Source organism: Argiope bruennichi, chromosome 5 (assembly GCF_947563725.1).
Source record: "Argiope bruennichi chromosome 5, qqArgBrue1.1, whole genome shotgun sequence".
NCBI classification, from domain to species: domain Eukaryota; kingdom Metazoa; phylum Arthropoda; class Arachnida; order Araneae; family Araneidae; genus Argiope; species Argiope bruennichi.
Genome location: NC_079155.1, coordinates 75,045,108 through 75,071,615, shown reverse-complemented (window position 1 = coordinate 75,071,615; position 26,508 = coordinate 75,045,108). Strand labels below are relative to the sequence as shown.

The window sequence follows — 26,508 nt, the reverse complement described above, 5'->3', positions numbered from 1 at the left end:
TGTTGATGTAAAAGTAAAATCACTCAGAGAATTATTAAGAAAAATTCACATCATTTTAACTTTTAAGTTGATGATCTCATCAAATAATTCTTGAATTATGAAGGAAAACTAATGAGATTTATTTTCTTGAAATAAACATTAAATTCCTCTAGTGATCTAAATTGCAAATTTATTCATTTTATTTCTGTTTTTCTTGCATCAAAAATATAAAAAATATTGATAATGTGTGAAGAACTATGCATAATTTCTATTTTGGCATTCAGTAGTTATTTTTAATATTCAATTTTTTCAGTCCTATTTAAAATGTTCTTTTAAATGGATATAATAGAACATTACAGGTGATTAATTATTTTAATAAGCTAATAAACAGTTTTATAAAACAAATATAATGTCTATGAACTCTAATTATCTTAAAAATAGTATTAATACATTAGAACTACTTACTATATTGACAAGTTGTACCAAAGAAAGGTCGCGAACAAACACATTCATAACTGAGCCAATTATCTTTACAGAAACCATTGTGACAGGGATTGCCTTCACACTGCTCTTCCCGGTAACAACCTTCCTTTGCACCATGCAGAATGCAGTTGTCATTAGGAATTATAATATCACCATTCATGTATATATCTTGAATGCAGCCAATGAAATCAGGTATTTTGAGGTTCTGGTCAAAGTTTACAGCCATGTTACTAATTGAGCCAAACTGAACAGTGAAATTTAAAGAGGAGAAGTTGAGACGTTTTTGGAGAGCCCAACCGGATACATTTAAAGATACTTCATTAGGCTCGAACCCTAATTTGACAGTCTTCCACAATGCATCATTCTGACCACTTTTAGAAAAGAGTTGAGCAATATGATTAGTGCCAGTATATAAGTCGACTTTAATCACTCCATTCAAAAGATAGAGAATATACTGCAACATGTTATTTGAGATATAGCCAGTACTGATGATACCACTAGGAAGAGTAGTGCGAAATTGAAACTCCAAGTTAAAAGTGTCCAGCAAGTCATTGTATCGAGTTACAGCCAAAGAATCGCCGGTATCAAATGAAACAGTTGTGGCAATTTCACAGGACATTCCATGGAAACCTTCAGGGCATAGGCACTTATGGATATGTTCCTCTCTATCATTAAGTAATGGAATACATGTTGCTCCATTAAGGCACTGAACATTAAAACACCCAATTAATTTAGTCTGGCAGTTCTTTCCACCAAAGTCAGGCAAACATTCACATTTGTAGTCAGCTATTTGATCAATACAGGTAGCTCCATTCTTACAAGGTTCAAAAGTATCACACTCATTTATCTCTCTTTCACAATGCATTCCTTCATATCCAAGATGACAAGCACAATAATAATCATTTATAGCATCAATACATATACCATGTCTACAATCATTGAGTTCACAATCATCTATATTTGTTTCACAGTTTTCACCAGTGAAGCCTGATGCACAAATGCAACGAAAGCCACTGGCCATTTCATATGAGAAAGATGGAAAGAAGCCAAGATAGTTCATTTCATAGAGAGTTTTATTTGAATTCTCTAAACAAAGAGCACTATTTAAGCATGGGGAGGTGGCACATTCATCGATATCATGTTCACAGTTCTTTCCATTATAACCATCATAGCACTGGCAATGGTAGTCTTTGATCATATCTTCACAAGATGCCCCATTCTGACAAGGATTAGGATCACAGTCGTTAATGTTGGTTTCACAGAAGGTACCAGAAAAGCCAGTGTCTGTACAGTTACAGACAAATCTGCAAATTCAAAATAAAAATTTAGCATGGAAGAGTAAACAAAAATTCTGCTTTTATTTGTTTTCAAAACAAATGAGTATGATAGCTAACAATATACTTATAAAATAATGAAATTCTATATTATAACTCTGCCTATCATTTTATAAACTTTAAAAACAGTCATAAATTTATAAATTGAATTCTGAACAGAAGAAGTTGGTTCCTTTGTCAAAAATTATGCAAATGCATGAAATTTATTTTTAAGTAAAAATTATAACAACCAATTTAATTTAAATTTTGAAAATATTTCATGAACGTTAAATCAATATGCATAAAGAATAGGAAAAGATTGTTAATTGATATTAGGAAAAAAATATTATTCTAGTAAGCAGAAAAGGTACAACTTCATTCAAAAAGACAAAGACTAAAAATAAAAGATAATATAAGATACAGAAAATGACAAATGGAAACTACACAAACTTGTTAATTAAAAAAGGATTTTGTAGATTTTTAAAAATTTACAACTTAATCATGAAATATCTTTTGCCTAAGATGTTATTTAAAACTTGAAGATCCAAAAATAACTTACTCATTAATCATATCTACACACTTTCCACCATTCTGACAAGGTTGAGATGCACATTCATCAATATTGACTTCACAATTTTTTCCAGAGAATCCTGGGATGCAGGTACATTCATATCGATTAATTTGATCACTACAAGTAGCACCATTCAGGCAAGGATTTGAGTCACATTCATTAATATCAATCTCACAGTTTCGGCCAGCAAATCCTGGGACACACGTGCAGCTATAGTTATTAACAAGATCATTACAAGTGGCACCATTCTGACATGGACTGGAGAGGCATTCATTAAATTCGATATCACAGTGTGTTCCAGTATACCCTGGAGTACAGTAGCAGAGATAGGTTCCAAACATATTCTGGCAGATACCATGTTGGCAGGGAGAGTCCTGGCACTCATCAATATCCGATTCACAGAGCTTCCCTGTCAGGCCTTTAGGACAGTGGCAAGCAAAAGCTCCAATACCATCTACACACGTTCCATTAACACAAGGATTACTGCTACACTCATCAATGTTGATGGAGCAGTCTTCACCAGAAAATCCAGCAGGGCATCTATAGGAAGAAATAGGTTAATAAGTTAGAGGTATGTAATAGAAATAGGTGGTAATATTTATGAAGCATCTTCTTAAAAACAAATGAAAGGGTATATTTCTGGATAGTGGCTCATTCTAGTCTATAAAATTTTATAATAAAATGAATTAACTTGGTTATTTAGAGATCTTCTTATAAGACATTCTTTTTCATATCACACTCTCCAGTAATAAATAAATGTATGGTCCAATATAAATAGAAAAGCAAGTGAATTTTAATTTGAAAAAAAGATTAATATCTTTACACTAGCTACCAACATAATGGATTATGCTTGGAAATTCATAGCAAGTTCATGTGCACATGATTATATATTAACTCAATTATTTACTAAAGTTTAAAAGAAAATTTTAAGCAGTTAAGTTTGACTAATATGACATTTTTGAAGATACATAAGGATTATTATGAAATGAATTTTATAATTTTGAAACTCGATGGGGAGGATGTTACTTTCATTTCTAAATTTCTACACTAACAATAAAGTATTTGACCAGATATATTTAATCAACACCATGTTATTATTTGCAGCAGAACTTCCAGGGAATTCGTTCTCAAATTACAGTCTTCCATTCTTACAGATGAGATTGTACTATGATACTCCTGCAGTTTAACGATTTTAAAGCAGATCATGGTGAAAAAATGAATGTTTTTCTTATTAAATAAAAACTCTCATTAACATTAACACTTACATAAAATGACTTGTGTAAACAATAAGCATGCATAGGGAACCAGCATGTGATTATTTTTTAAGTGATCCTCAATTACAAATTAATGCTTCATTTAGAATACTCACCGACATTCATAAGAATTCTGCAAATCAACACATATTTTTCCAGTAGGGCATATTACTCCTTCACAATCATTTATGTCTACTTCACATGTACTTCCTAAGAAACCTTCAGGACAACTACAGCTGAATTCGTGAGATGGAATAGTTGTTTGGCATGTGCCACCATTGCGGCATGGAGAGGAACCACAGGCGTTGTACACATCCTCACAATTTTTGCCCATAAAATTTTCAGGACATTCACAAGAAAAGTCATTGATAAGATCAGTGCAAGTTCCACCATTGAAACAGGGACTAGAATCACACTCATTGATGTTAACATCGCAAATCGCACCTGGAAGCAAAATATTTTAAGATTTCATTTTTGTCTATTTCTAACATTATAATAAAATAATAGTTAAAAAAAATCTCCTAATTTTGAAAATTACTTGGAACAATTGCATGGTAAAATAATTAACAGACTAAACAGTAAATTAAAAAGTCATAGGCACAAAAACAGATGAAAGCTCTCAGATTTATTTGCACTCTAGTTCATATTGGTCTTTCTCAAAATTCTGGATCAAGTTTAGATAAAATACAAAATTTTAAATTGAATCCAGATAATGTTCAAATTTTTTTTTAATTGAGTGATTTTTATCATGTGCATGTTCTTGATTAAATTTTTTTTTTCTTCTTAAGTTGCATATAGGAAATTTCATTAACCCGTTCAAAATGGTATGTTTTTTGGAGACCATCCACAAAAGCTGATATTGTTGAATTGCAATCACTGCACCCACCATGTCCCATGTTGCTTCCATCTTTTTTGGTTCAGAAATACGTAAAGATGACAACAGTTCATTTAAAAGTGAATGCTTCTTTTTATGCATCTAATAAAAGCTACCTTTATTTAAAAATGTCTTACTTTAATTTCCTCACATTTTATGCAATATCATATATTAATAATATGTAAATAAAATAAGAAGACATTATAAGAAATTCAAAATCGAAATCAATAATTATTACTGTACAAATAAAGATTATTCAATACTACATATATATCCACATATTTATCTCCAATATGCAACAAATAGTGATTAATTTTTTAAACATTTTTTTAAACACAAAAATGAAAAATTACTTATTTAATTCTAAACTTTATAAACTTTTACTAGCTATAAAAGTAAAATAGGTCAGGTAATAGATACAACCCAACCATTAGTTTCAGATATTTCATTTCTTACCAGAATATCCAGGATCACAACTACATGTGAAATTGTTCAAGGAATCAATACACTGGCCATGCATGCAGGGTTGAGATAGACATTCATTGATATTTTCAGAGCAATTTTTGCCCTCCCAGCCAGGTAAGCACTGACAGAGGTAGTCGTTTACCTAAGTTATGTAACAAAGAGCATGCATAAAACAACACCATAATGAAAAAAACCATGCCTTTTGACGCTGGGGATACAATACAGCATGCAAAAGGTAATTTAAAAATCATTCCACAACAAAAATAAAAAAGGATGACAAATTTTGTCGATACACTTAAAACAAGTATTATTCATGCAGGAATTAAAAAATGAATGCCAGGATTTTAAAACTCAATTTAAAAGGATAATGAATAGTAGTAGCTCTTCAGCCATATTCATAACATTCCAAATAAAACATAAAATTCTTAGGATATAAAAATAATTAAGATATATCAATTCATTATAATTAAATAATTACTTCCAAAAATGGAATTGGTAAAGAATTTGAATAAGAGAAAAATAAAATAATTAACAATACTTTTACAAACAGTCAAAGATTTGATGATGGTATAATTCGTAAATATAGGTAAAAATTTCTCAATATTTATGCATTTTCTTTTGTTTAACCGTAAAAAATTGTTAGAAATGATTCTCAACAGCACGCAAATATTTCCAATTTTTGATAATAAAAGTCTGAAATTTTTTCAAAAAAATTCCAAGAGTTGGTCAATACATTTTTATTCAGACCTATATTCATATCATCCAGTACCCAAATAACAATAAAAAAATTAATAAAAATATTTTTAAATTATCTGTTATAGAGAAAATTCATTAGCAAGCATTATTCTAGCATAAGAAACTTCACATGCTGATATTTATACAGTTTAAAGAAAAGATAAGTTTTAAAAAAATCTTTTTTAAGACAATCTATTCAATTAATAAAAAAAAGGGTAACTTTACCATATCAGTACAATTTGCACTGTTTTTACATGGACTAGGATCACAATCATTTATATCAGTTTCACAGTTGATTCCAGTATATCCAAGCACACAGTCACATGTATAAGCTCCTGCACCATCTACACACCTGGAAGAAAATTATGTAATTGAAAAACATGCAAAAGAAAGGGATTATGTTAAAATAATGATGTAGAAAAAATATTTTAAATTAATAGAACTCAATTCTTAATTTTTTTTCTTGTTTTGAATTATTTTGTATCAGCCACCTCGGGAAACAAGCTGATTTGCCAACAATATTGGTTATAAATTATTTACATACAACTTCATTTCATGATTCTGCCAAATTGTCTGACATTAAAGCTGAGTTATTTTAATTGTTTCATTCAAATTCTATTGATTGTGTACATGAACTTTCTAGAGTCCCATAACACTATAGAATTATTAATCAGGAGGAATGGTCTCCTCAAAACTTTCTCGCATACTCTCAATCCCCTGCAAAAAATTATAGATTTTAAGGTAAGACAGACTATATCTTGCTTAGCCTTGTAGAACAATAGTTTGATCGTTGGTGTGAATGAAGCATTTTCAATAAATTTATTGTGTGATCCTTGGAGATTTTCTGACAAATAATCCCTAGCATGAAGTTAATAGTATTGTTTGTCAACGAATTCTAAAACCTATGCGTTAGGATGGGCTTAATTCGTTAAAATAGGGGTGAGAGGAATGATGAAATGAGGAGATGTTTACATTTAACAATACAATAAAAAAGTATTTAATAGAGTGAAAATCAAGGTCAAAGATTGACGAAGAATTTCAGAAATGTGCTCATCCTTCCGCGTCTCTTCCCTTAATGAGATAGAATCGTCGAAAAGTGGTCATCTCAGAATACTAAAACGAACAGTACTTAAAAATCGAAATTTTATTTCTGACATGTTCTTTTCAACCGATGGAGAAAAAAATTTTGACACAGATCTGCAATTACAGATCTGTGCCAAATAATTATCTAGAATAATTACATATCAAATTTGATATATTTAAGTCATTGCATTTTAGAATTATTGAGCTTACAAGCTTCTGAAAGTATAAACTAACAGATATTCAACACTTTATTGGATTTGGCTCAAAATTTCATAGATGTTTACAATATAGACACTAAATTTGTGTACTGAATTCTATTAATATAGCTCTCTCCATTTTGGGGTTAAAGTGTAATTTTATATTCAAAAAACTGGAAAGATAGATTTTTAATAGATTTTCCTTAAAATTTGATAAAAATCTACAAATTTGGTGTAAAAACTATTTACCAAATTTCCTCTGTCTAGCTCTAAAGGTGTTTGCGTTATGCTTGTAACAAATACATTTTTTAAAAATGTGTTCCTGAATCCAGGAATGTCTAAAATATGGAAATTCATCAAAAGCCCAAGTTTAATAAAACTGTTTGTCGATTATAATACTTTCTCACTTCTTTAGCTCTTATTGATTGAATTTCAGAACAATACTTAATATATTGTTGGAAATTAGGTAAAAAAAATATAGAAATATTTAAAACTTTTTTTTTGTCTAATCAGAAAATATTTTCTTGACAAATATTTTTAATCAAGAAAAATTTACACAACAATTTAAAACATTTCAATAAAAACAGCTTTTTACATAATATTTGTTAAAATTAAGAAGTAAAATATCAAACTACATACGTGGCTCCATTTTGACAAGGGTTGGATTCACATTCATCTATATTGATTTCACAGTGTTTGCCGACAAATCCATTTCTGCATGTGCATTCAAATCCATTCAAGAGGTCCTGGCAAGTTCCTCCATTGAGGCAAGGAACTTGGGCACATTCATCTATCTCCTGACAGTGAGGAACAGCTCCTGTGTATACGCATTAAGTTATAGTTTCATGGTTCGGAAAATTTTAAAAACAAAACTGTTTTAAAAATGAAAGCTTTATCTGAATACAAAAACTAACACATAGTAAGTATTGCTTGTTTTTAATTATTCTAGATTCAAAACCAAATCAAAGCATATTAAGCAGATAAACTTTCAAACATTAAACAGTTAAACTTCGGAAAAATCAATTTATCATATAGCTTTTTTATCATTAGCACAAAATTGTCACGAAAGTGAGAATAATAGATCTATACTAAGACAAGAATCAGAAAGTCTGGTGATAACCAATATAAGATTTAGCAATTCATTTATGAATAGACCCATTAAAAAGCTTGCTATTAATACAAAATTCAGGAACTGCTCATTGATTTGAGAATAACTGAACATTCATGATAATTATAGCAATTTTAATTCACATATTTGCATTCTAAAAATAAATAACTCACAAAAACTTTTAGAGAATACAAAATCTGCATTAAGTTCCATAAAAGAGTATGATTTTGCAAATATTAAACAACTAATATTAACCTTCTGATAATACAACAAGGCTCTAATGTGTTGGAGACAAATTTTCCTACTCGGAAAGACGAGAGTATTTGCTGAGAAGAAGAAAAATAATAACAGAGCAGGTCAATGAGATATGATTAAAAACCATTGCATTCATTCTGGTGCATTTTTCTGCTACTTTAAGTCCCTAATATACCTTTATATAATGGAGAACCAAAATAAAATTCAAATCTAGCCAATTTTGATTCATGATCATCCTATAACTTATAAAAAATTGAGAATGACATAATTTGTCAAAACCATGTTATTACTACTCTGTATAATAATAATACTTCTGTTTTATTATTTAAAATTATATAGTTTGAAAACTTTCAAAAACTTAATGAATGAAAATTATGCATAAACAATTATAGATTTGCTAACTCAAATGTTTAAAAAAATTCAAACCTGAATATCCCGGATCACAAACGCATGAAAATGAATTCACACCATCCACACAGTGGCTGTTTATAGGACAGGAGACTCCATTGCAGTCATCAATATTTTCTTCACAATTTATTCCAGCAAATCCAACAACGCAGTGACATAAATACCCATTCAAATTGTCTCTGCAGGTACCTTGATTCTGACAAGGAGAAGAATCGCATTCATTTACTTCTTGATCACAATTCTTGCCTCCAAATCCAGGAGGACAGTTGCACATGTAGTCCCCATATCTATCAAAGCACTGACTTCCAGTATAACATGGATTACTCTCCTCACATTCATTAATATTTTCTTCACAGTTGTGACCCCTATAACCTGCGAAAACATGAAAATAAATATTAGTAAATCATTTTTAGTATACAGTTTTTGAAGCACCATATTTAGGATATAAATATCTACAGAGACATTATGAAATTCAAATTGAAGAATGAAATTAATTTTCTGTTAAAGGAAGCAATAAGGAGTGATAGGAAAAAATATCAGGACAAAATGTAACATCAATAGAAGAGGTAGTAATACATATAGAAGATTATAATACAAAACTTTGGAGTATGAAGTTTACGTGGACACATTTTGGTTTAAATCTAAAATAATTTTCACAACTATATTTTCATATATCATGTTTCTCCAAAACATAATAAGAAGTTAAAAATGCATCATTAGCATCTCAATTTCTTCGTTAGTTAAAACCAGTTAATTTTTCTAACAATTGAAAAAATGTCTTACCAGTATTTGAACAATCACATGAGTAGGAGTTGATTTCATCTGTACATGTTCCATTATTTAAACATGGAGAAGACTGACATTCATCAATATTTAATTCACAATCAATACCAGCAAAACCTAAAAATAATATTCAGTGAGCATCAGGCAATACTATGATCAATTACAACATTCATATTATTTATAAACATATATAAAAATTATGTAAGTGCAGAAAACACTATTTGCCCAAGGTTCAGCTTTTGCTATACTTAGACAACAAATAATATTGCTGTATGAATTTGTGCAAATGAAAAATAATGACAATAAAAACAATGACTAAATGACAATTATCTGAACTAATAACTTACCTTGTGGACAAGTACATACATAACTAGTTCTGAATTGATTAATGTTGCAAGTTCCACCATTTCGACAAGGCATTAAATCACAAAAAGTATTATCAACCATTGTTTCACAATGGGTACCAGTGTATTTGGGAGGACAGGCACAGGTTGTAAAGTTACCCAAAACATCTTCTTGGCAAGTACCACCATTCTGGCACTGATTGTACTCTGGTTTATCACAGAGAGGACCTGAAATAAATATTCCTAATTTAGAAGGAACTGATTTGAAAAAAAAAATAAAGTGCTAAGCACAAATCATTGAACAGATAAAAAACAAAATTCAAAATACCACACACAACTATTTATTAAATTATTTCAAAGATTTAAAAAAGTATATTCACTTACAATATTATTAATAATAATTTTAAAAGGGAAAATCAGAATTAATTTAAAGCAATAATAAATTTAAAATGCAGTTTCTTGAAATAGATATAAAATTATACATATATTATTTCAGAAAAACTGACATAAGCATGTATATTCATTGAGTATGCATGCACACTGAATCATTAAAATTATTCTTAGAGGGATCAGAAGTATAACTCACAAGAAATCCTGCCAATCTCATTGTTTTCTGCCTTTATCTGTTATTTATTGTATAAACTTCTGATAAAACCACAAAAACTTAGGTTGGTGTTAGGAGCTAAATGAACAAGCTTCACATTATGATTTTCACTATTTACAGCTCCAATATGAGAGGTTGAAAGTCTCTTCCCTCTCTATATAATGTCATTTGGAGGTGGATTCACAGTATGAGAATTAAATTTTATATTTCGTTTTTATGTTAATATTCCCAAAAATGGTATTTGATTTTTCAGATTTAAATTATGTTTATTAGAAGTGATAAGCAAATGATATGATTTTTGCCAATGCCAGATCACCAAACTTTCAGCATGGAAAAATGTTCAACAGGTTTAAAAAATTACTGAAATAACTGCAGGAAGTAAACAGCTTTTCCAATGGATACTATAAATAGAGGATATAATATTTACAGTGTTAATGAAAAACTGAGAAAATCTAAATGTAACATATTACATGATAAATAAATAAAAAAAAATTACCTAGATCTATATCACAGTTTGCTCCAGCGTACCGATTACTACATTCACACTGATATCCATTTGGCGATGGTGAACATTTGCTATTTTTATGACAAGGTTGATAAAAACATGGATCAGTTTCGTAGCCCTCTGCAAAAGAACAGAACAAAAAGATCAGAGATATATTTAAAAAACATAATTGTATAAACTTCCAACAAAAACCATTGGAATAAAATAAATTTTGAAGACTGCTACAATATAAATTTTTAAAAAAATTCAAACTTAGAGGGGTAAAAAATTTCCAAGTTAAAGACTGAGAAATTCATAATTATTATGATGAACAGAATACGATCTTCATATTATGACTTGAAAACTTCGCACGAATCAAATCAAAAAACAATTTTGGTTCTTATCTTCAAATGTCATAACTCTGAACATCTGTATTACATTCAATGGAAATCTAAAAATCTAATTAAAGGAATTTTTAAATATAGTTTATTTTGTATCTATACACTCGCGTTTCAAACAGTTGGTAAATGGGCTTTGCCTCTTTCTGACTAAACTGTTCATAAGATGAGTCACTTGCTTGATTTACACTCATGTCAACGATTGTCGTCACCATTATTTTTGATGCATGGCTTCAAAATAAGAAACTGACAATACCTAACGAAACTATGAGCCTTGACGAGAGTATCAAACATGAAGAGACCAGCATATATAATCGAAAATCTAACAAGTCGATTTATCAAATGTCTCAATAATTGTCGATCCTAGACACAAAGAATCTACCAACTTTGTCAGAATTTCTCTGTAGTAAAAAAAGTTAATGAAGCAAAACTGCCATTAGCTAAATGCCCACCCATTGTTAACAGCATATCTTGTGAAACTTTTCGTATAAAGCATTGCAAAATCGGTAAATATTTGAAATTCTTGTAATTGCGTTTTGTTAAATGACTTGAAAAAGGTTTCTTTTCTTTTCTTTCTTCCTTCCTTCCTTCCTTTTTTTTTTTTTTTTTTGAGAAATCCATTGACGTCATTAGAAGTCTTGAAGTATGGGACCAATTAGAACTGCACATCTTTGAATTAACTGAAATCAAACCCGATCCGGATTAAAAAAAAAAAAAAAAAACAGGGAAAATGGTTTGTTCTTAAGAAAAGAAAGAGATGAAAACTGATTTTAAAGCATTAATTTAACGATTAAAAAATGTTCACATTTTACACATTTCAACAACTTATTAGCATATCATTGCCAGGAACTGCGAAAATCGCATCTTTTTGTGTTGCTCCTATATTGTTGTTGCTTTTTTCATGCCCATTATGCCCCTCCCCTCTAAAAAAGTATCTTCAAGGGTTATTTTTTTTTTTTACATACATTCACAAATTTTATATTTTGGAGATTTAATAATTAGCAGAAATGATATATTTAAAAAAATACCTTAAGGAATCATAATTCAAACAAATACAATGCCAAACAAATGAAACATATGACTGCAATAAATAAATCACAAATTGTAAGCATTTTTGAAAGATTGGTGATTTATTCGTAATTTTTAATCAGCCACAGAATGCTTGCTTTTTTTTATTTAATCAGCAAGTAATACAAATGTAACTCTTAAAATTTATTAAACATCATTTTTACACTTGCGCACTATACTCGTCAGACATTTGGACCGGCTTTGATCATAGCTTAAACATATCAAAGACAGTTGTTTCGAAGTCTTCATTCGGTAAGACTCTTTTGTAACCCCCCCCCCTCCAGAAATTTAAAATTTACCAAGATAATTGGAGTTCTAATATATTTAGTGTTTTTTTTAATTATTATTATTACAAGTAACAAACTCATATTAATACAATTTATTTGTAGTATTCCTTTTAAATGGTAAATCTTATTTTCCTAACAATGATTTATCTTCAGAAAATACTGAGAAGGTAAAAGTTATCTGAGTGTAAAAGATTTTAAATTAATTAATGCATGAATTTACATTTAAAATAATCCCATAACCTCTGCTAAAGATTTTTAAGAAAGCATTAAGTAATAAAAATTCTGGTTTAAATGTAAAACAAAATCACAAATATATTCCATGTCATCGAAAGAATAATATGAATGTTTGAGTTCTTGTTACCTAATAAGTCTAACAATGTTTATTACATTACAGAAATGCACTCAATTAAAACAGTAAATGACTCTGGGTGAACTTCCAATGAACTCAAGAATTTGAGTTAAAGTTCAAATAAATAAATAATACTAAGAAAGAGCATATAAGATATATATCTCCCAAAGCTTTTTTTTTTTTTTTTTTTTTTTTTTTAGGTGGGAAAATTAATGAGTTCTAACTTTATGAATGGTAGTTTTAAAACTGATAATCTGCTTCATGGAATTTAATGCTGCTTGAATTACTGGCTTATTAAGATTTCTAATCTAAAGGGTAATATTTAACTATGAGTTTAGTTTATAACAATTATTTTATTGCAAAAATACAAGGGCAAGAATCTGCAAAAGCGTACAGCAATTGTACATTTATTCTTCAATAATAAAAAAAATTAAGACACTATATAACTAAAATGCCCTTTAAAATCATTTCTTTCTGTTGACTCAGTTACAAATCTATTCATTCAAGTAAATTCATTATAAAAAAGACTAAATCAATCAAGCTCATCAAATTAAATCAGCTTTTTACACAAATTATTCAGTATTAACTTAATTCCTTATGATAAAATTTGAATTTTGAAAATTTGCTGGGTCTATAACTGAAAATTATATTTCATAATATATGCTTTTTTATATGAATAATTGTTATATCTTCCATCAGATTATACAGCATAAAATTGTACGGAATATGATATTGTAAAGTCTACGTGCATTCTTATCAGATGTAAAACAAAAGAGGATATCTAAAAATGATATTAATAATGCATTTACATATAATTAAAATTCTATTCATGGAACAAAAGAACCGGGAAAATTCTTTAATGTAAGCAAATATAGATTAGGGATTTTTAAAAAAATGTTTATTTCTCTTGAATTAGCAATTTTTTCTGATAATTGCATAATTCATAGGCATGTATTGGAATAATGTATAATGTTTGTATTTACACAAAGCAATGCCTTACAATTCTATATTTAATATGGCGTTTATGCTGAAATAGCGCTGAAAAATTCATGGATTTTAAGATGTTCTATATTAACAATAATACAAGAAAAACACGCAGGAAAATGAAGCACTTTTAATTTTTAAGTAGAATAAATCACTAACAGATTAATTTTTAATAGTTAATTTTTAGTAACAAACAGTCAAGCAACAAAAGTCAGCAAATTCAAATGTAGGTAAAGATTACAATGTAATATAATTTGAATGTGTTTTTGAACTCCACTAGGTTCCACCTTTCTTCTCTGTTTGCCAAATGTTTTCTATAAAGAATAATTTTTGGAAGCCACGCTATTAGAAAAATATATTTAATAATTTTTTATATAGTTGGCAAAACATAACTTTTTTCGCCACAGAATATCCCCGAACTTGGAATCTCTAGGATTCTCTGTCGGTTGAAAGGATATACGTGGGAGATTGGCATGGCTCCTGCGCAAGGACGGCACGCAAAATCGTGGTAAAACATAAGAAAATAATAATTCATTTATTATTTTTTACAACATAGACTCTGAGATTGCATATTAGAAAAGTTTGGAATGTATAATTTGCCCCCCCCCCTCAATCAGATAGGTAGAGACCAAACTAAAACCATTAATACGGCAGGTTATAATAAAAATCAGATCATAATAAACTCTGTAAATCGGCGTTAAAGAGGGGTATATTTTATGAATAGTTCAAACAGGAATTGTATCATTCGGTTATAGACGTTCTTACTGAGAATTCCGCAACGAATTTATAATGTATAGTATGTGGTTTCAAAGTAGTAATTGTATAATAGATTAAGTTCAGATAAAGTTTAAATTCCCATTGGAAAAAACAAACAAATAAAATAAAAAGTTTAAAATTAACAATATAATGTATGCTTCAAGTCTTGCACATATAATATAAACATGGAGTTATTAATGCATTTATATATTTACAACATTTTTTTTCTCATCATATATTTGCAAATTCATTTCAAAATCAACAAAATGATACTGATAACAAATAATACTTTTAAAGTCTTGGAAATAGTAAGAGAAATGATCATTTTCAGGTACTGTAGCCATGAGTAAATTATCTATAAGTGCTATTCCTACAGATATATATTTGAAGTTAAAAAAGAAAATCTACATTAGATTACTGCATTTAAAACTTTTATAAGATCGGTTGCAAACTTCAAGCTTCTTTTTGGACTTCAATGCTCCTGTGGACTTTTACATGAAAAACATTGAAAATTAATGGTTTTCACTAAGAATTTGGTATTTTAGCCTTAGTCTTTTTTTAATTTCATTATACCTCCTGCAGACTCAATGGTGTAGTGAGAGTAAGTTTAAGCCAGAAAAAAAAAAAAAAAAAAAAGTTTCCGCTCCTGGCCATCATTATTGGATAAGAAAGGGAAATAGCACAAGGGACAAGACAATATATATTTTTTCTTTTTTTCTTTTTCCTCTGTTTCCACATCTTATCTCATACAGATAACATTTTTGTGTTTCTAACGACAAGGGCACTTATATTCTACCGCCTTTCCTATACCGTCGCTATACGTCAGCGACAGTATATTTATATATTTGCACTACGATTTGTATTTAAAATACTGATTAAGAATTATGGATACTTAAGATTTGCTTAAATTGTCAACAATACTGAGGGTAACTACTAAACTTACTGAAAATATCTTTAAAAAAAAAAAAATCTGATGTCTGCAACTATCAAATGTTCACTCATAGTTTACATAGCAAACACATTCGAATTTTTTGCGATGAAAGCTTTTTGTCGAATTTATTGTGAAATATTCTGAAAACATAAGCCATTCTATAAATGTAGCTTAAAGTGAATAAATTTAGCGTCTCCTTTACTTAATCAGTAAATTTTAGGATGGTTTTAAAAATCAGTTTCGGTTTTTTCATAATATTTAAAATCATACCAGTTTCATCAGAATTTTTATTTAGAGCAACATCAAATATACTTATTTCGTTTGAATTCGCAATTAATGAAATTGAATCAACATTATATATGATAAAGTTAACGAGCTACTGCAATGCCGAACAATATTGAAAGTCGATCATATAATTGCTAAATTTTTTATTGCTTAATACTGTTGAAAATAAATAAAGACTATTAATTTTTTAAAGATGTTTTTAAAGTATGAAAGAATTCTTTAAAATATGAAAGAGTTTTTCTAGCTTCATTTTATCAATTAACCACATAATAAAATTTAGAAATACCGATAATACTGCAAGAATATAAAAGAATTGCCAAATAATACAATCAAATGTACGCAAATGAAAAACATTTATTTAGATGGTTTTAAATTAATGCTTTTAGAAAAACTACTTATCGAATCGAATTTACAGTACCTACAAATTAATCCAACTCTGAACAAATTGTTAGAAAGTACTGTTACGACTCTGAGGGTAGATTTCAAATCACTTACCACAGGAAGCTTTGGCCGGCAAAGGGCATTTCTTCCATTCCACTTCATATGAGTATATGCTAGAATCGTTCAGAACCACTCCAGCTCCTTGTAGAATACACCCGGTAAAACCTCTTCCAACAGTCAGTTGGGGATGACCGCTGTCAAACCTCAAATCAAAGAGATCCTTGTTGTAGGAGTTATTTGCAACAAGCACACTGCTCTTGGACACAGATAGCGTTACGGATCCAAGGTTATGGACGAGATCCACGTCATGCCAGCGATTGTCTATGAGATTAGCACCTACAGTCACTGAGTGGTGAACTCTGTTCACTTCCCACGAGAACTCCAAAGAGCCCGTTGGTAAGAGAGTCACATTTACATAGTCTCCAGTGATACCTTCTTGGTATAATAGCTCCCCACTGGAGCAAGTTCTAAAACTGAACGAAGTTCTACTTCGTGCGTCAAATAAAGAACTAATAGACACGTATGAAGATTTGTTAAAGAAGCCTTCTTGTCCTTGGGCATATGCACAATGCTTCTGAATTAGAAAGAGTAATAAAAACACCAGCATTGTTCCTGAAATGGAAAATAATACATATTAATTTACACTATACACAGTGTATATTATTAATTACTATATACAGTGAAAGAAAATCTTTTGAGTACGCTTACTGCAAGGATGTTCAGTTTCCTAAAAGTTTAATTATTTAAGGAAATGATGTTTCCGATATTCTGATTATTTTTTTTATTTTTTTTCCCAAGGGATCTTATTTTAAGAAACACTGCTATTATTAAACACATAATTTTAAAGGACGCCAATCTGGTAACTACATCTTTATGACCTTTACGTAATATCTGGCTTATATTTGATTATTGTCATAAATAAGGTTTTAATTAAGGTAATAAAATATATTATAAATATTATTTTTATTACAATTATTATTAACTGTTGAAAATTTTAGAGAATTCAAGAACAAAATACAATGAGAACATTATATGTTAAATATAAAAATGGATGCGAATCCACACGCTTTAAAGAATTAAGTAACCATAAAACCACAGAATGGTAAATATAGGCACGGAAAAAGTATCATATTATAATTATTATAAAAAAGGATTTCCTGTACAATCATAAAATGTTAGAGGCGTGACTAGAATAAATGAGCAAATAAGAAGGTTGTTCTGGAGTGTTAATTAATGCACACATTTATTGCGAAAACTTTCACAGCTAGCGATCTTATTTGCATAACTGAGACAAAATGCTAATCAAAAGACTATTCAGATTGAATAAAATAAGCTATTTTGAATTTTTGGACCTTTTCCTAATAAACTTTCCCAAAGATTATTTATTTATTTTACAAAACACATACTTTGCTTGTTTAATCATTAGTACCAAACTGGCGGCAGTGCCTCTTTTTTAATAACTGGTCGATTTAATTTCACAGTTCAATGAAAATCAATAAACATCACATCTTTATAATCTTAATCAATAAGTTAATTATTCAGTTTAGATTAGTTTAAATAAAAAGTAACTAAAATAATAAAATTCTTGATAAATAATCTTGAGAATTAAATAATAATTCATAATTATTATTTAATGATCTCTTTATTTACAATTAAAAGCATATAATTATTATGATGAGTTAAAGAAATAATAAGTTTTAAACAAATATAGCATGAAAAATCATTATTACAAGACTTGTCAAGTACAACAGTATAATTAAATGAATAATTAATACTCCAATATATCAATTAATTTTCATTTCTTTAATTATTTAATGATAAGTTCTTTTTGTTTACTTAATGACAATTCTAACTAAAAGGAAATGTACTGTAGTTCTAATATAAGATTTGACGTAGAATCCATTTATTTGATAACTTATTATCTGTCTGCGACCTCCCCCTCTTCAACCTAGTGGCTTAGAGAAGCTGTCTACACGGAAATGATAGGGACATCATTGTATTTTAGGTAGAAATGTTATTTCATTCAGTAAATGTGTCATTTCAACGTTTTCTTAAATATAAGAACAATCAACACATAAAAGAAATATTTATTCATCATCAATTTGCTTCATCTTGTACATGCAATACGATCATTTTTCTAGATAAGCAAAATATTCTTGACTAAAATATTTAAATGCTAACCTTAAAAAATCTGGTTGAATTTTTAAATATGCTTCTACGCATACGAATTTCAGTATCTGTTGCTTAAAATAAGCATGTAAAATCAAATGCTATTCCACCACCAGAGATTTTGACAAGACATTTTCAAGCTACAGTTCATTGTGCGATATCTGCAGAAAAATTAATATAAAGTAACTGATTAAAAATAAGCTTTTCTATATAAATTTTTCAATAGGTCTTTCTGAAGTAACTGAAGAACGCTGTAAATATAGTCAAAGAATTATTGTATAAGTTGGCGTGGAGCCACCTTTTAACAATAAATAGAGAGAGAAAGATGACATCATGCAAGTCGTGAAGGTATAAAATAACGCCCTTTGACAGTCTTTAGTCAATAATGTGCAGTAAAAATATTAAACTTTAATGATCGGTTAGTTGAATGATAATTAGAATATTCTGATATTTAGTTTGAACGGGAATTTTGCTAATACATATTTAAGATAAAAGGAACAAGTAGAAGAAATGTTGTAATAAAGATTTTGCTTGAATTGCAATGTTTAAGTTTAAAACTGCTATATATAGATTTTTTTAAATGTAAATATAGAATGAATAATATGTAAGTCACAAGATATTTAATTGAGCAAAGATATCTAAAAAAATGCTTATTTCACTTATTAGTCAATAATAAAATATGTAAATATTACTAGAAAATAAAAATGCCCAGTTGTACACAAAAATTAGACACAGTTTTTACACGATTTTTTTTTCTCTTTTAGTGTTTTAACATCACAAAGAACACTACACGAGGAAGAAAGACAATCATAAGTTTTGAAAAGGAAATAGCAATCGATACTTTAGCTAAGCAAAAACTTATAAGTAGCAACACTTCAAACCATGTTATCAAACTGATTTCTTTAAAAATTCCACTATCAAATTTGTAAGATAAGAAACAAAGAAAACCTATCCTATATCACACATTTAAACAAACAACGTTAGCATTGAATCGCATTCTAGATTTGTATGAAAATTCTATGACTTCAAAATAACAGTAAGAATAAAATCCATTAATAGAATTGTCCAAAAACTGAAACGGATGAGAAAATTATCATTAATTACAATCTGAAAATACCGTTTGAATTTGAATAATGGAACGATAAACATAATAAGATATATTAGCTGACCAGAAGAATAGGACATTATGCAGTTCAAATGGCAGAACACCTAATTTGTTTGGATAACTTATAATTCTTCGCTTTGGTTTTTAAGAACAATGCAAAAATTATATATATCACACTATAAAGAAAAGGAATGAGCGTCACACTATCTCTTTATAGAACAGAAATATATTTTCTAATAAAATCAAAATAAAATCTGCAAGCGATTTTTTTTTCCTTCCAAATTCTTTTCTAAGAGAATTTACTCTTGAAATAATTTTATACAAAGACTTTTTTGTTTATTTGTTTGCATTGACTTGGCTAATTTTAGCATTGATATTCATCAAACCCTTACTGATATTTAATGTTCGGATTCGAGATAAAAATCTAATATAAACTTAAATTAAGGTAATAAAAATTTAAAAAAATCTAATAATAAACAAATCAAATTTAGTTCTGGTACCACTTCATATTGATCAATTAGAACATTCTAGGTTAGCGTTTATATATAACTTTTATTAACAGAAGACTACTATACTTTCGGCAAAAGAAAGGAAAATAATATATTGAAAATTATTAATATTCCAATATATAGTGAATAATCAATTATTCTTTAAGTTATTTAAATAATTCAATATATAAATTTCTGCTCAAATTTGTTTTATAATTCACTTATTTTTTTTTATAAATTTATTTGGCAACTACTGAAACAAATAACATTTTTCGGTAAATCTGCTTGTTTTATTCAGTCCAGCAATCCTAGGTAGCTAGCTGCCTTGCTAGAAAATCGCTATAGAATACTATACTCGATGAAGACATCCGTCCTCTTCCTATCAACGTAAAATTCATTTACCAGAAAACTGTAGACACGATAATGTTTTAGTAGTAAAACTGGGATAAAATTATTACAAATATTTAAATATTACAAGGAGTTACCAGACGTATCAATTTTCGAAACCAGTTTACATTGGAGGATTTACAAACTTTCCTGCTTCAATCCGCAGAATTTAAAACACAAAGTATAATTCAGGAAATCATTATTTCTCAAAGCAAAATAAATAAATAAAAGCGAAAATATTTCAATATAAAAAGAAAAAGTAGATTCTCAGACACACATCGATTAACATGCTGCGATTTACTTCCATTTCGTTTCAAATGGACTTCAATCAGATAGGGAAATCGCACGCAGCTTTAGTAATGTTCCAGTTTTATCTCTTTCAAAACTCGTATGAAAGCCTGTTTCTTCACCTTTTTGTTTTCTTTCTACTCAAATTATTATTCACTGGAGATATAAAGATATTTAAATAATCGATTTAAAGAAAACATTTATTTTAAAATAGCAACCGTTCCCATCATTTATACTTAGGCGATCAACCTATTACTCTGGTTTCTGCAACGGTTGTTCCCTAAAGTATTGGTCAATAAAGAGATCAAAAAAATCCGTCAGCTAAAGCTGGATTAAAAAAAAAAAAAATACGAACTAAAAATTTGAAACTTCGTATATTTTATCTATCAGAAAAATGTTGGAAAAAACCTATAAATTAAATTTCATTAAAAAAATTAAGGTGCTGAGATTTTATACACTTGTGGTAAAGACAGGAATACATTTTTTGTTATTTATATAATACGGAATAACAAAAATAAATTGTTACACAAGAGCACATTAACAAGTAAATTTTGCTATACTTAATGATGATACGATGTTTTCCTTTTATTTAAGATATACGATGTATTTATTATATATTACAGCCCGATTTTCAAACAATGATTCTAAAAGAATTAATATTTATTTTTCTTTTGCATTAAATCTTTTGTAAGAATAACAAAAACAAAAAAGTCCGTAAATTATGTTCCAATGAATAAAATACAAAAGCTTATATTCATATTTTTTTTAAAAAAGTAATATTTTTAAATGATATTCTTTATGAAGTAAAATAACAACAAAATAATAATAATAATAATAAAATCTCATGGATTCTCGCATCATTACAAGTTGAAACAACGTGGAAAACTTAAAAATAAGGGTCTGATCTATACTTATAAAATCTTCGCCTAACGTCTCTAAGATCACTGAATATTAAAATTGTTATGGTTTGAATCATGCCTACTTCCATTATTCCTTATTAGAGTCATTTCACACTCAGGTAACCATCACTCATCGAACCCCCGCCCCTTCCCCGAAAATTTAATTCTCACAACACTTTGTGCAGAAGGGAAAGCATAAGATAACATACAATTAAAACAGCATACAAATATGGCATGTGATTTGATTCCATATAAAATCTCACAAGATGTAAAAAAAGTTCTGATGAAGATAAAAAATATATTCTTTCACTTACTTTGTTGATGCGATAGAAATTATAATGATTCAATTGCTTCATTCACAAAAGTTCCAGGTTCAACGGGGAAAAAAAAAAAAAAAAAAAAAAAAAAAAAGGATGTGGAAGAGAACGATTTTGATGACGATATGATGGGTAAAAATAAGTTGCCAGGAAGGAAGTGCGATTAATTGCATTAATTCATTAGCTTTGTTGAGCAATGTTCATTTATGTCGGAACAATTTTGAAACCACATTGCATAAGCAATTTTCTGAGCTCCACTAATGTGCTTGTTTTTCAAGTCAATAATTAGCTGGCTCCAAAAAATTCCAAATACCCAAACTACCCGAGGAAAATACCATGTCGCTAATATATTACATACATCGCTAATAAAATCAGGATATTACATGTAAGAAATAATTTACATTCAAAATTCAGAACAGCCTTTGTGTGATGCAAAGTAAATGCTCTAAATTAAAAACATATGATAATTTATAGGTCACTTCAATATTTCTTATATTAGAATCAATAATATAGAAAATTATAAACCGTAATTATTTTGACGTAAATAGTATAATCGTAATCATATAAATGCTAATATATATTTTATATATATATATATATATATATATATATATATATATATATATATATATATATATAAACTAGAGCTTGACAAATGGCAAATACAAAAGATTTTAAAAATTTAACATACATATCACCTAAGTACATCAAGTCACAGTGCAAAGCATTTTTACTTTCCCGTACGTATACGTAGTATAGAGAAAGTATAATAATCGCTAAAAAATTCGAACTGAAGATTTTGACGAATCTCTATGTTTTAGACTCCTCTGAGTTCAAAAAACAAATTTTTGGAAAATGTCAGTCTGCGTGTTTGTGACAAAGATAACTAAAAAAAAAAAAAGCTTTGAAGCTAGATGGTCGTCTTCACACCAAATTTGAAGATTTATATCAAATTTTCAATAAAATCTGTTCAGAGGAAGTTAGTCTATCCGGCTGTTCAAACACAACACTATAACTACAAAACAAAGAAAGCTAGATAGATAAGATTCCGTACACAGATTTAACATCTACAGTGTCAAATTTTAAGCCAAATCCAACAACGGATTGATTGTCTGTCGGTCTGTACTTTTGGAAACACGTAAACGAGATAGTTCAAAAACCCCAATGACTTAAATATATCAAAATAAGTATGGAATTTTGAGTTAGAAAAGCAATTTTGTGTCAAATCTTTGTCCCAATCGATTGTGGAAAACGTGTCGAAAGCAAAAATTTCATTCTCAGATACTATTAATAGTGTGCCAGGGATTAATCGCCAAATAACTCGCCAAGGATTGATTCAGTAAAAATGCTAAATCCTAGCCAAAAATTAATATTTCGTAACTATTATATGCCAAAGTCATATAAGGCTTTCTCTGGCATGACAAGTTTATTAGAGACTAGCCGCCTTTGGCGACCAGCCGGTTCGCCAATCTTAATGCTCGTTAAAATTTTAATAAGTAAATATTTTATGCAATTCTTACTTTAATAGCTTCTTCAGCAAAATATTTTAAAACTTCAAATTTTGATAGTCATATAATTCACTCATAATATTATAAAAGCCTTCAATCATAACGTAATATGTATCTCTCTAATTTTCTGTTAACTCCCGTAGAATTTATGCTATAAATTAAAGTGGAAATGATTAATCTGCAATTAATATAATAATATTTTTTTACTGAAACAAAGCATTTTTTTTTAATAATATGATTACTGAAAGCAGAGTCAATGAACATTTAAACCTTACGGGCACTAAAGAATATCTTTCTTAATTTATGTAATATCTCAAGAATTTGTCAACAAAATTTTCTCAGATTTAGCATCAGCAGATCAATTAATTAACAATGTTTAATTTTAAATGCATCAAATATTAAGAAAATAAACAGAATCGTTTGAAATAATCTGTCGAAAACAAGTTTAAAAAATTACTTGTACTTAAAACTATAAGCACATACAAAAAATATATAACCAACAAATACAATTTAATTACAAAAGCATACAACTAACCTAAAAATAATTCAAATCAAGTCCACGTCCGCTGAAAATAGTTGTCAACAATCAGAACAGAATGCGCATGCATTAATTTTCAACGCCAGTTATGGTAACGCAAATGCGTGAATTTTTCTACGCCAGTTGGGATAAGGCTATGCAGATTAGACATTTTTTATTTCCTTTATTCTGTTTTTTATTTTAATTCAAAAGTACTTCAGAATGAATCTGAAACATGGATTAATTAACAATGTTTAATTTTAAATGCATCAAACATTAAGAAAATAAACAGAAACGCTTGAAACAATCGGTTGAAAAATGTTAAGCCTACCCTCATTAGGGTGGGAAAAATAACTGAAGCCTTACTCATTTGGCGATGTTGAAACGAAGATTTTTTCAACGGTCTGGCATGTAGAGCGTCAACACACACACACACACACACACACACACACACACACACACACACACACACACACACACACACACACACACACACTGAGCTTTATTATAAGTATAGATTATTATGCGAGAAAATTTTGGGATGACCCCTCATTCTGACTATTCAAAATGAGATTAACAGAATTACGCTGGACTCGGATCGAAGTATCTTAATTTTGAATTAACCTTTTCGCTAATCTAAATTTAATTATATGTTTATAATGTTTTGCTGGTCTCATTCGCTTGTTAAATTCGTTAAAAGATGATGCAACTACTTTGATTAGCAAACAAAATTAGTAATGATCTCAGTAAATATCTGTCGATACAGTTTGAATTAAAAAAAAACAAACTGTTTTATACATTTTTTAAGCCTAAAGTATACATGCAACCTAATGTTCCAGCAGCAGAGCTCGTGAAATGTTAAGGATTAAACTACGTTTACTTATCCAACAAACTAACATCTGGAATTAGTGAGATGCTGTTACCAATTATGAGATATTTTAATAAGTAATTTTTTCTTAAACACAACTATATTGTAAATATTAAAAACATATTAGCATATTATAGTTATTTGCCCAGTTTAGTTTAGTTCAAAGTTGTTCCTGATACAAACAAAGATACTAAAACAATTTGCAATTATACCATCATGATACATTTTGAAACTCGCTATTCGAGATAATTAGCAATCAAATGACTTCAAGGAAATCGGACTACACATGGAGCTGATAAAATCTCAGTTTTATATTTAAACTAGCCGCCTTTGGCGACCAGCCGGTTCGCCAATCTTAATGCTCGTTAAAATTTTAATAATTAAATATTTTATGTAATTCCTACTTTAATAGCTTCTTCATCAAATATTTTAAAGCTTCAAATTTTGAAGTTCCGGTAGAATTTATGCTTAAAATTAAAATGGAAATGATTAAACTGCAATTAATATAATAATATTTTTTACTGAAACAAAGCATTTTTTTTAATAATATGATTACTGATAATAGAGTCACTGAGCGTTTAAACTTTATGGGCACTAAAGAATATCTTTCTTAAGTTATGTAATATCTCAAGAATTTGTCAACAAAATTTTCTCAGATTCATCATGAACAGATCGATTTATTAACAATGTTTAAATTTAAATGCATCAAACTTTAAGAAAATAAAATGAATCGTTTAAAATAATCGGTTGAAAACAGGTTTAAAAAACTACTTAAAAAACGATGTACTTTAAACTATAAGCATATACAAAAAATATATAACTAACATAAATACAATTTACTTACAAAAGCATGCAACTAACCTAAAAATAATTTAAATCATCCGTTGATAACGGTTGTCATGGCAACAATCAGAATGCGCATGCGTGAATTTTCTTCACCAGCTCCGGTAACGCAAATGCGTTAATTTTTCTACGCCAGTTGGGGTAACGCTATGCAGATTATACATTTTTAATTTCCTTTATTCTGTGTTATTTTAATTCAAAAGTACATCAGAATGAATCTGAAACATGGATTAATTAACAATGTTTAATTTTAAATGCATAAAACATTAAGAAAATAAACAGAATCGTTTGAGATAATCCGCCGAAAAACGTTAACCCTAGCCTCATTTCTGTTGGGAGAAAAAAACCGAAGCCTTGCTCTTTTGGCGGTGGGGGAAATGGAAGAATTTTTTGGCGGAAAAGATGGCGTTGGGGAAAATGGAAGATTTTTTTGGCGGGAAAGTTAGTTTTTAATTAATAATTAAAATTCTAATTAAAATTTCAAAAAAAGGGACCCCAGGTGCACATTCCCGACTTCTAAGGTATACATGTACCAAATTTGATAGCTGTATGTCAAATGACCTTGCCTGTAGAGCGCCAACACACACACACACACACACACACACACATTGAGCTTTATTATAAGTATAGATAATAACCAAGACTGATTTTACAAAGCTCATTTTTAAAGGAAAAAAACAA

The 26,508-nt window shown here is 28.9% G+C and overlaps 1 protein-coding gene across 1 annotated transcript in view; it reads right to left on the bottom strand.

Annotated features, from left to right (window-relative positions):
- The window catches only part of LOC129968562 (protein crumbs-like), a 90,636-nt gene that overhangs the window by 15,603 nt on the left and 48,525 nt on the right, over positions 1-26,508 (bottom strand). The window contains exons 2-12 of the mRNA XM_056082574.1: positions 16,493-17,050; positions 10,952-11,080; positions 9,855-10,079; positions 9,508-9,624; positions 8,743-9,096; positions 7,593-7,770; positions 5,899-6,025; positions 4,930-5,080; positions 3,716-4,043; positions 2,335-2,886; positions 445-1,766 (exon numbers count right to left, since the gene is read on the bottom strand). Coding sequence (XP_055938549.1) covers positions 445-1,766; positions 2,335-2,886; positions 3,716-4,043; positions 4,930-5,080; positions 5,899-6,025; positions 7,593-7,770; positions 8,743-9,096; positions 9,508-9,624; positions 9,855-10,079; positions 10,952-11,080; positions 16,493-17,050 — 4,041 coding nt within the window. The remainder of the gene's footprint in view (positions 1-444; positions 1,767-2,334; positions 2,887-3,715; positions 4,044-4,929; positions 5,081-5,898; positions 6,026-7,592; positions 7,771-8,742; positions 9,097-9,507; positions 9,625-9,854; positions 10,080-10,951; positions 11,081-16,492; positions 17,051-26,508) is intronic.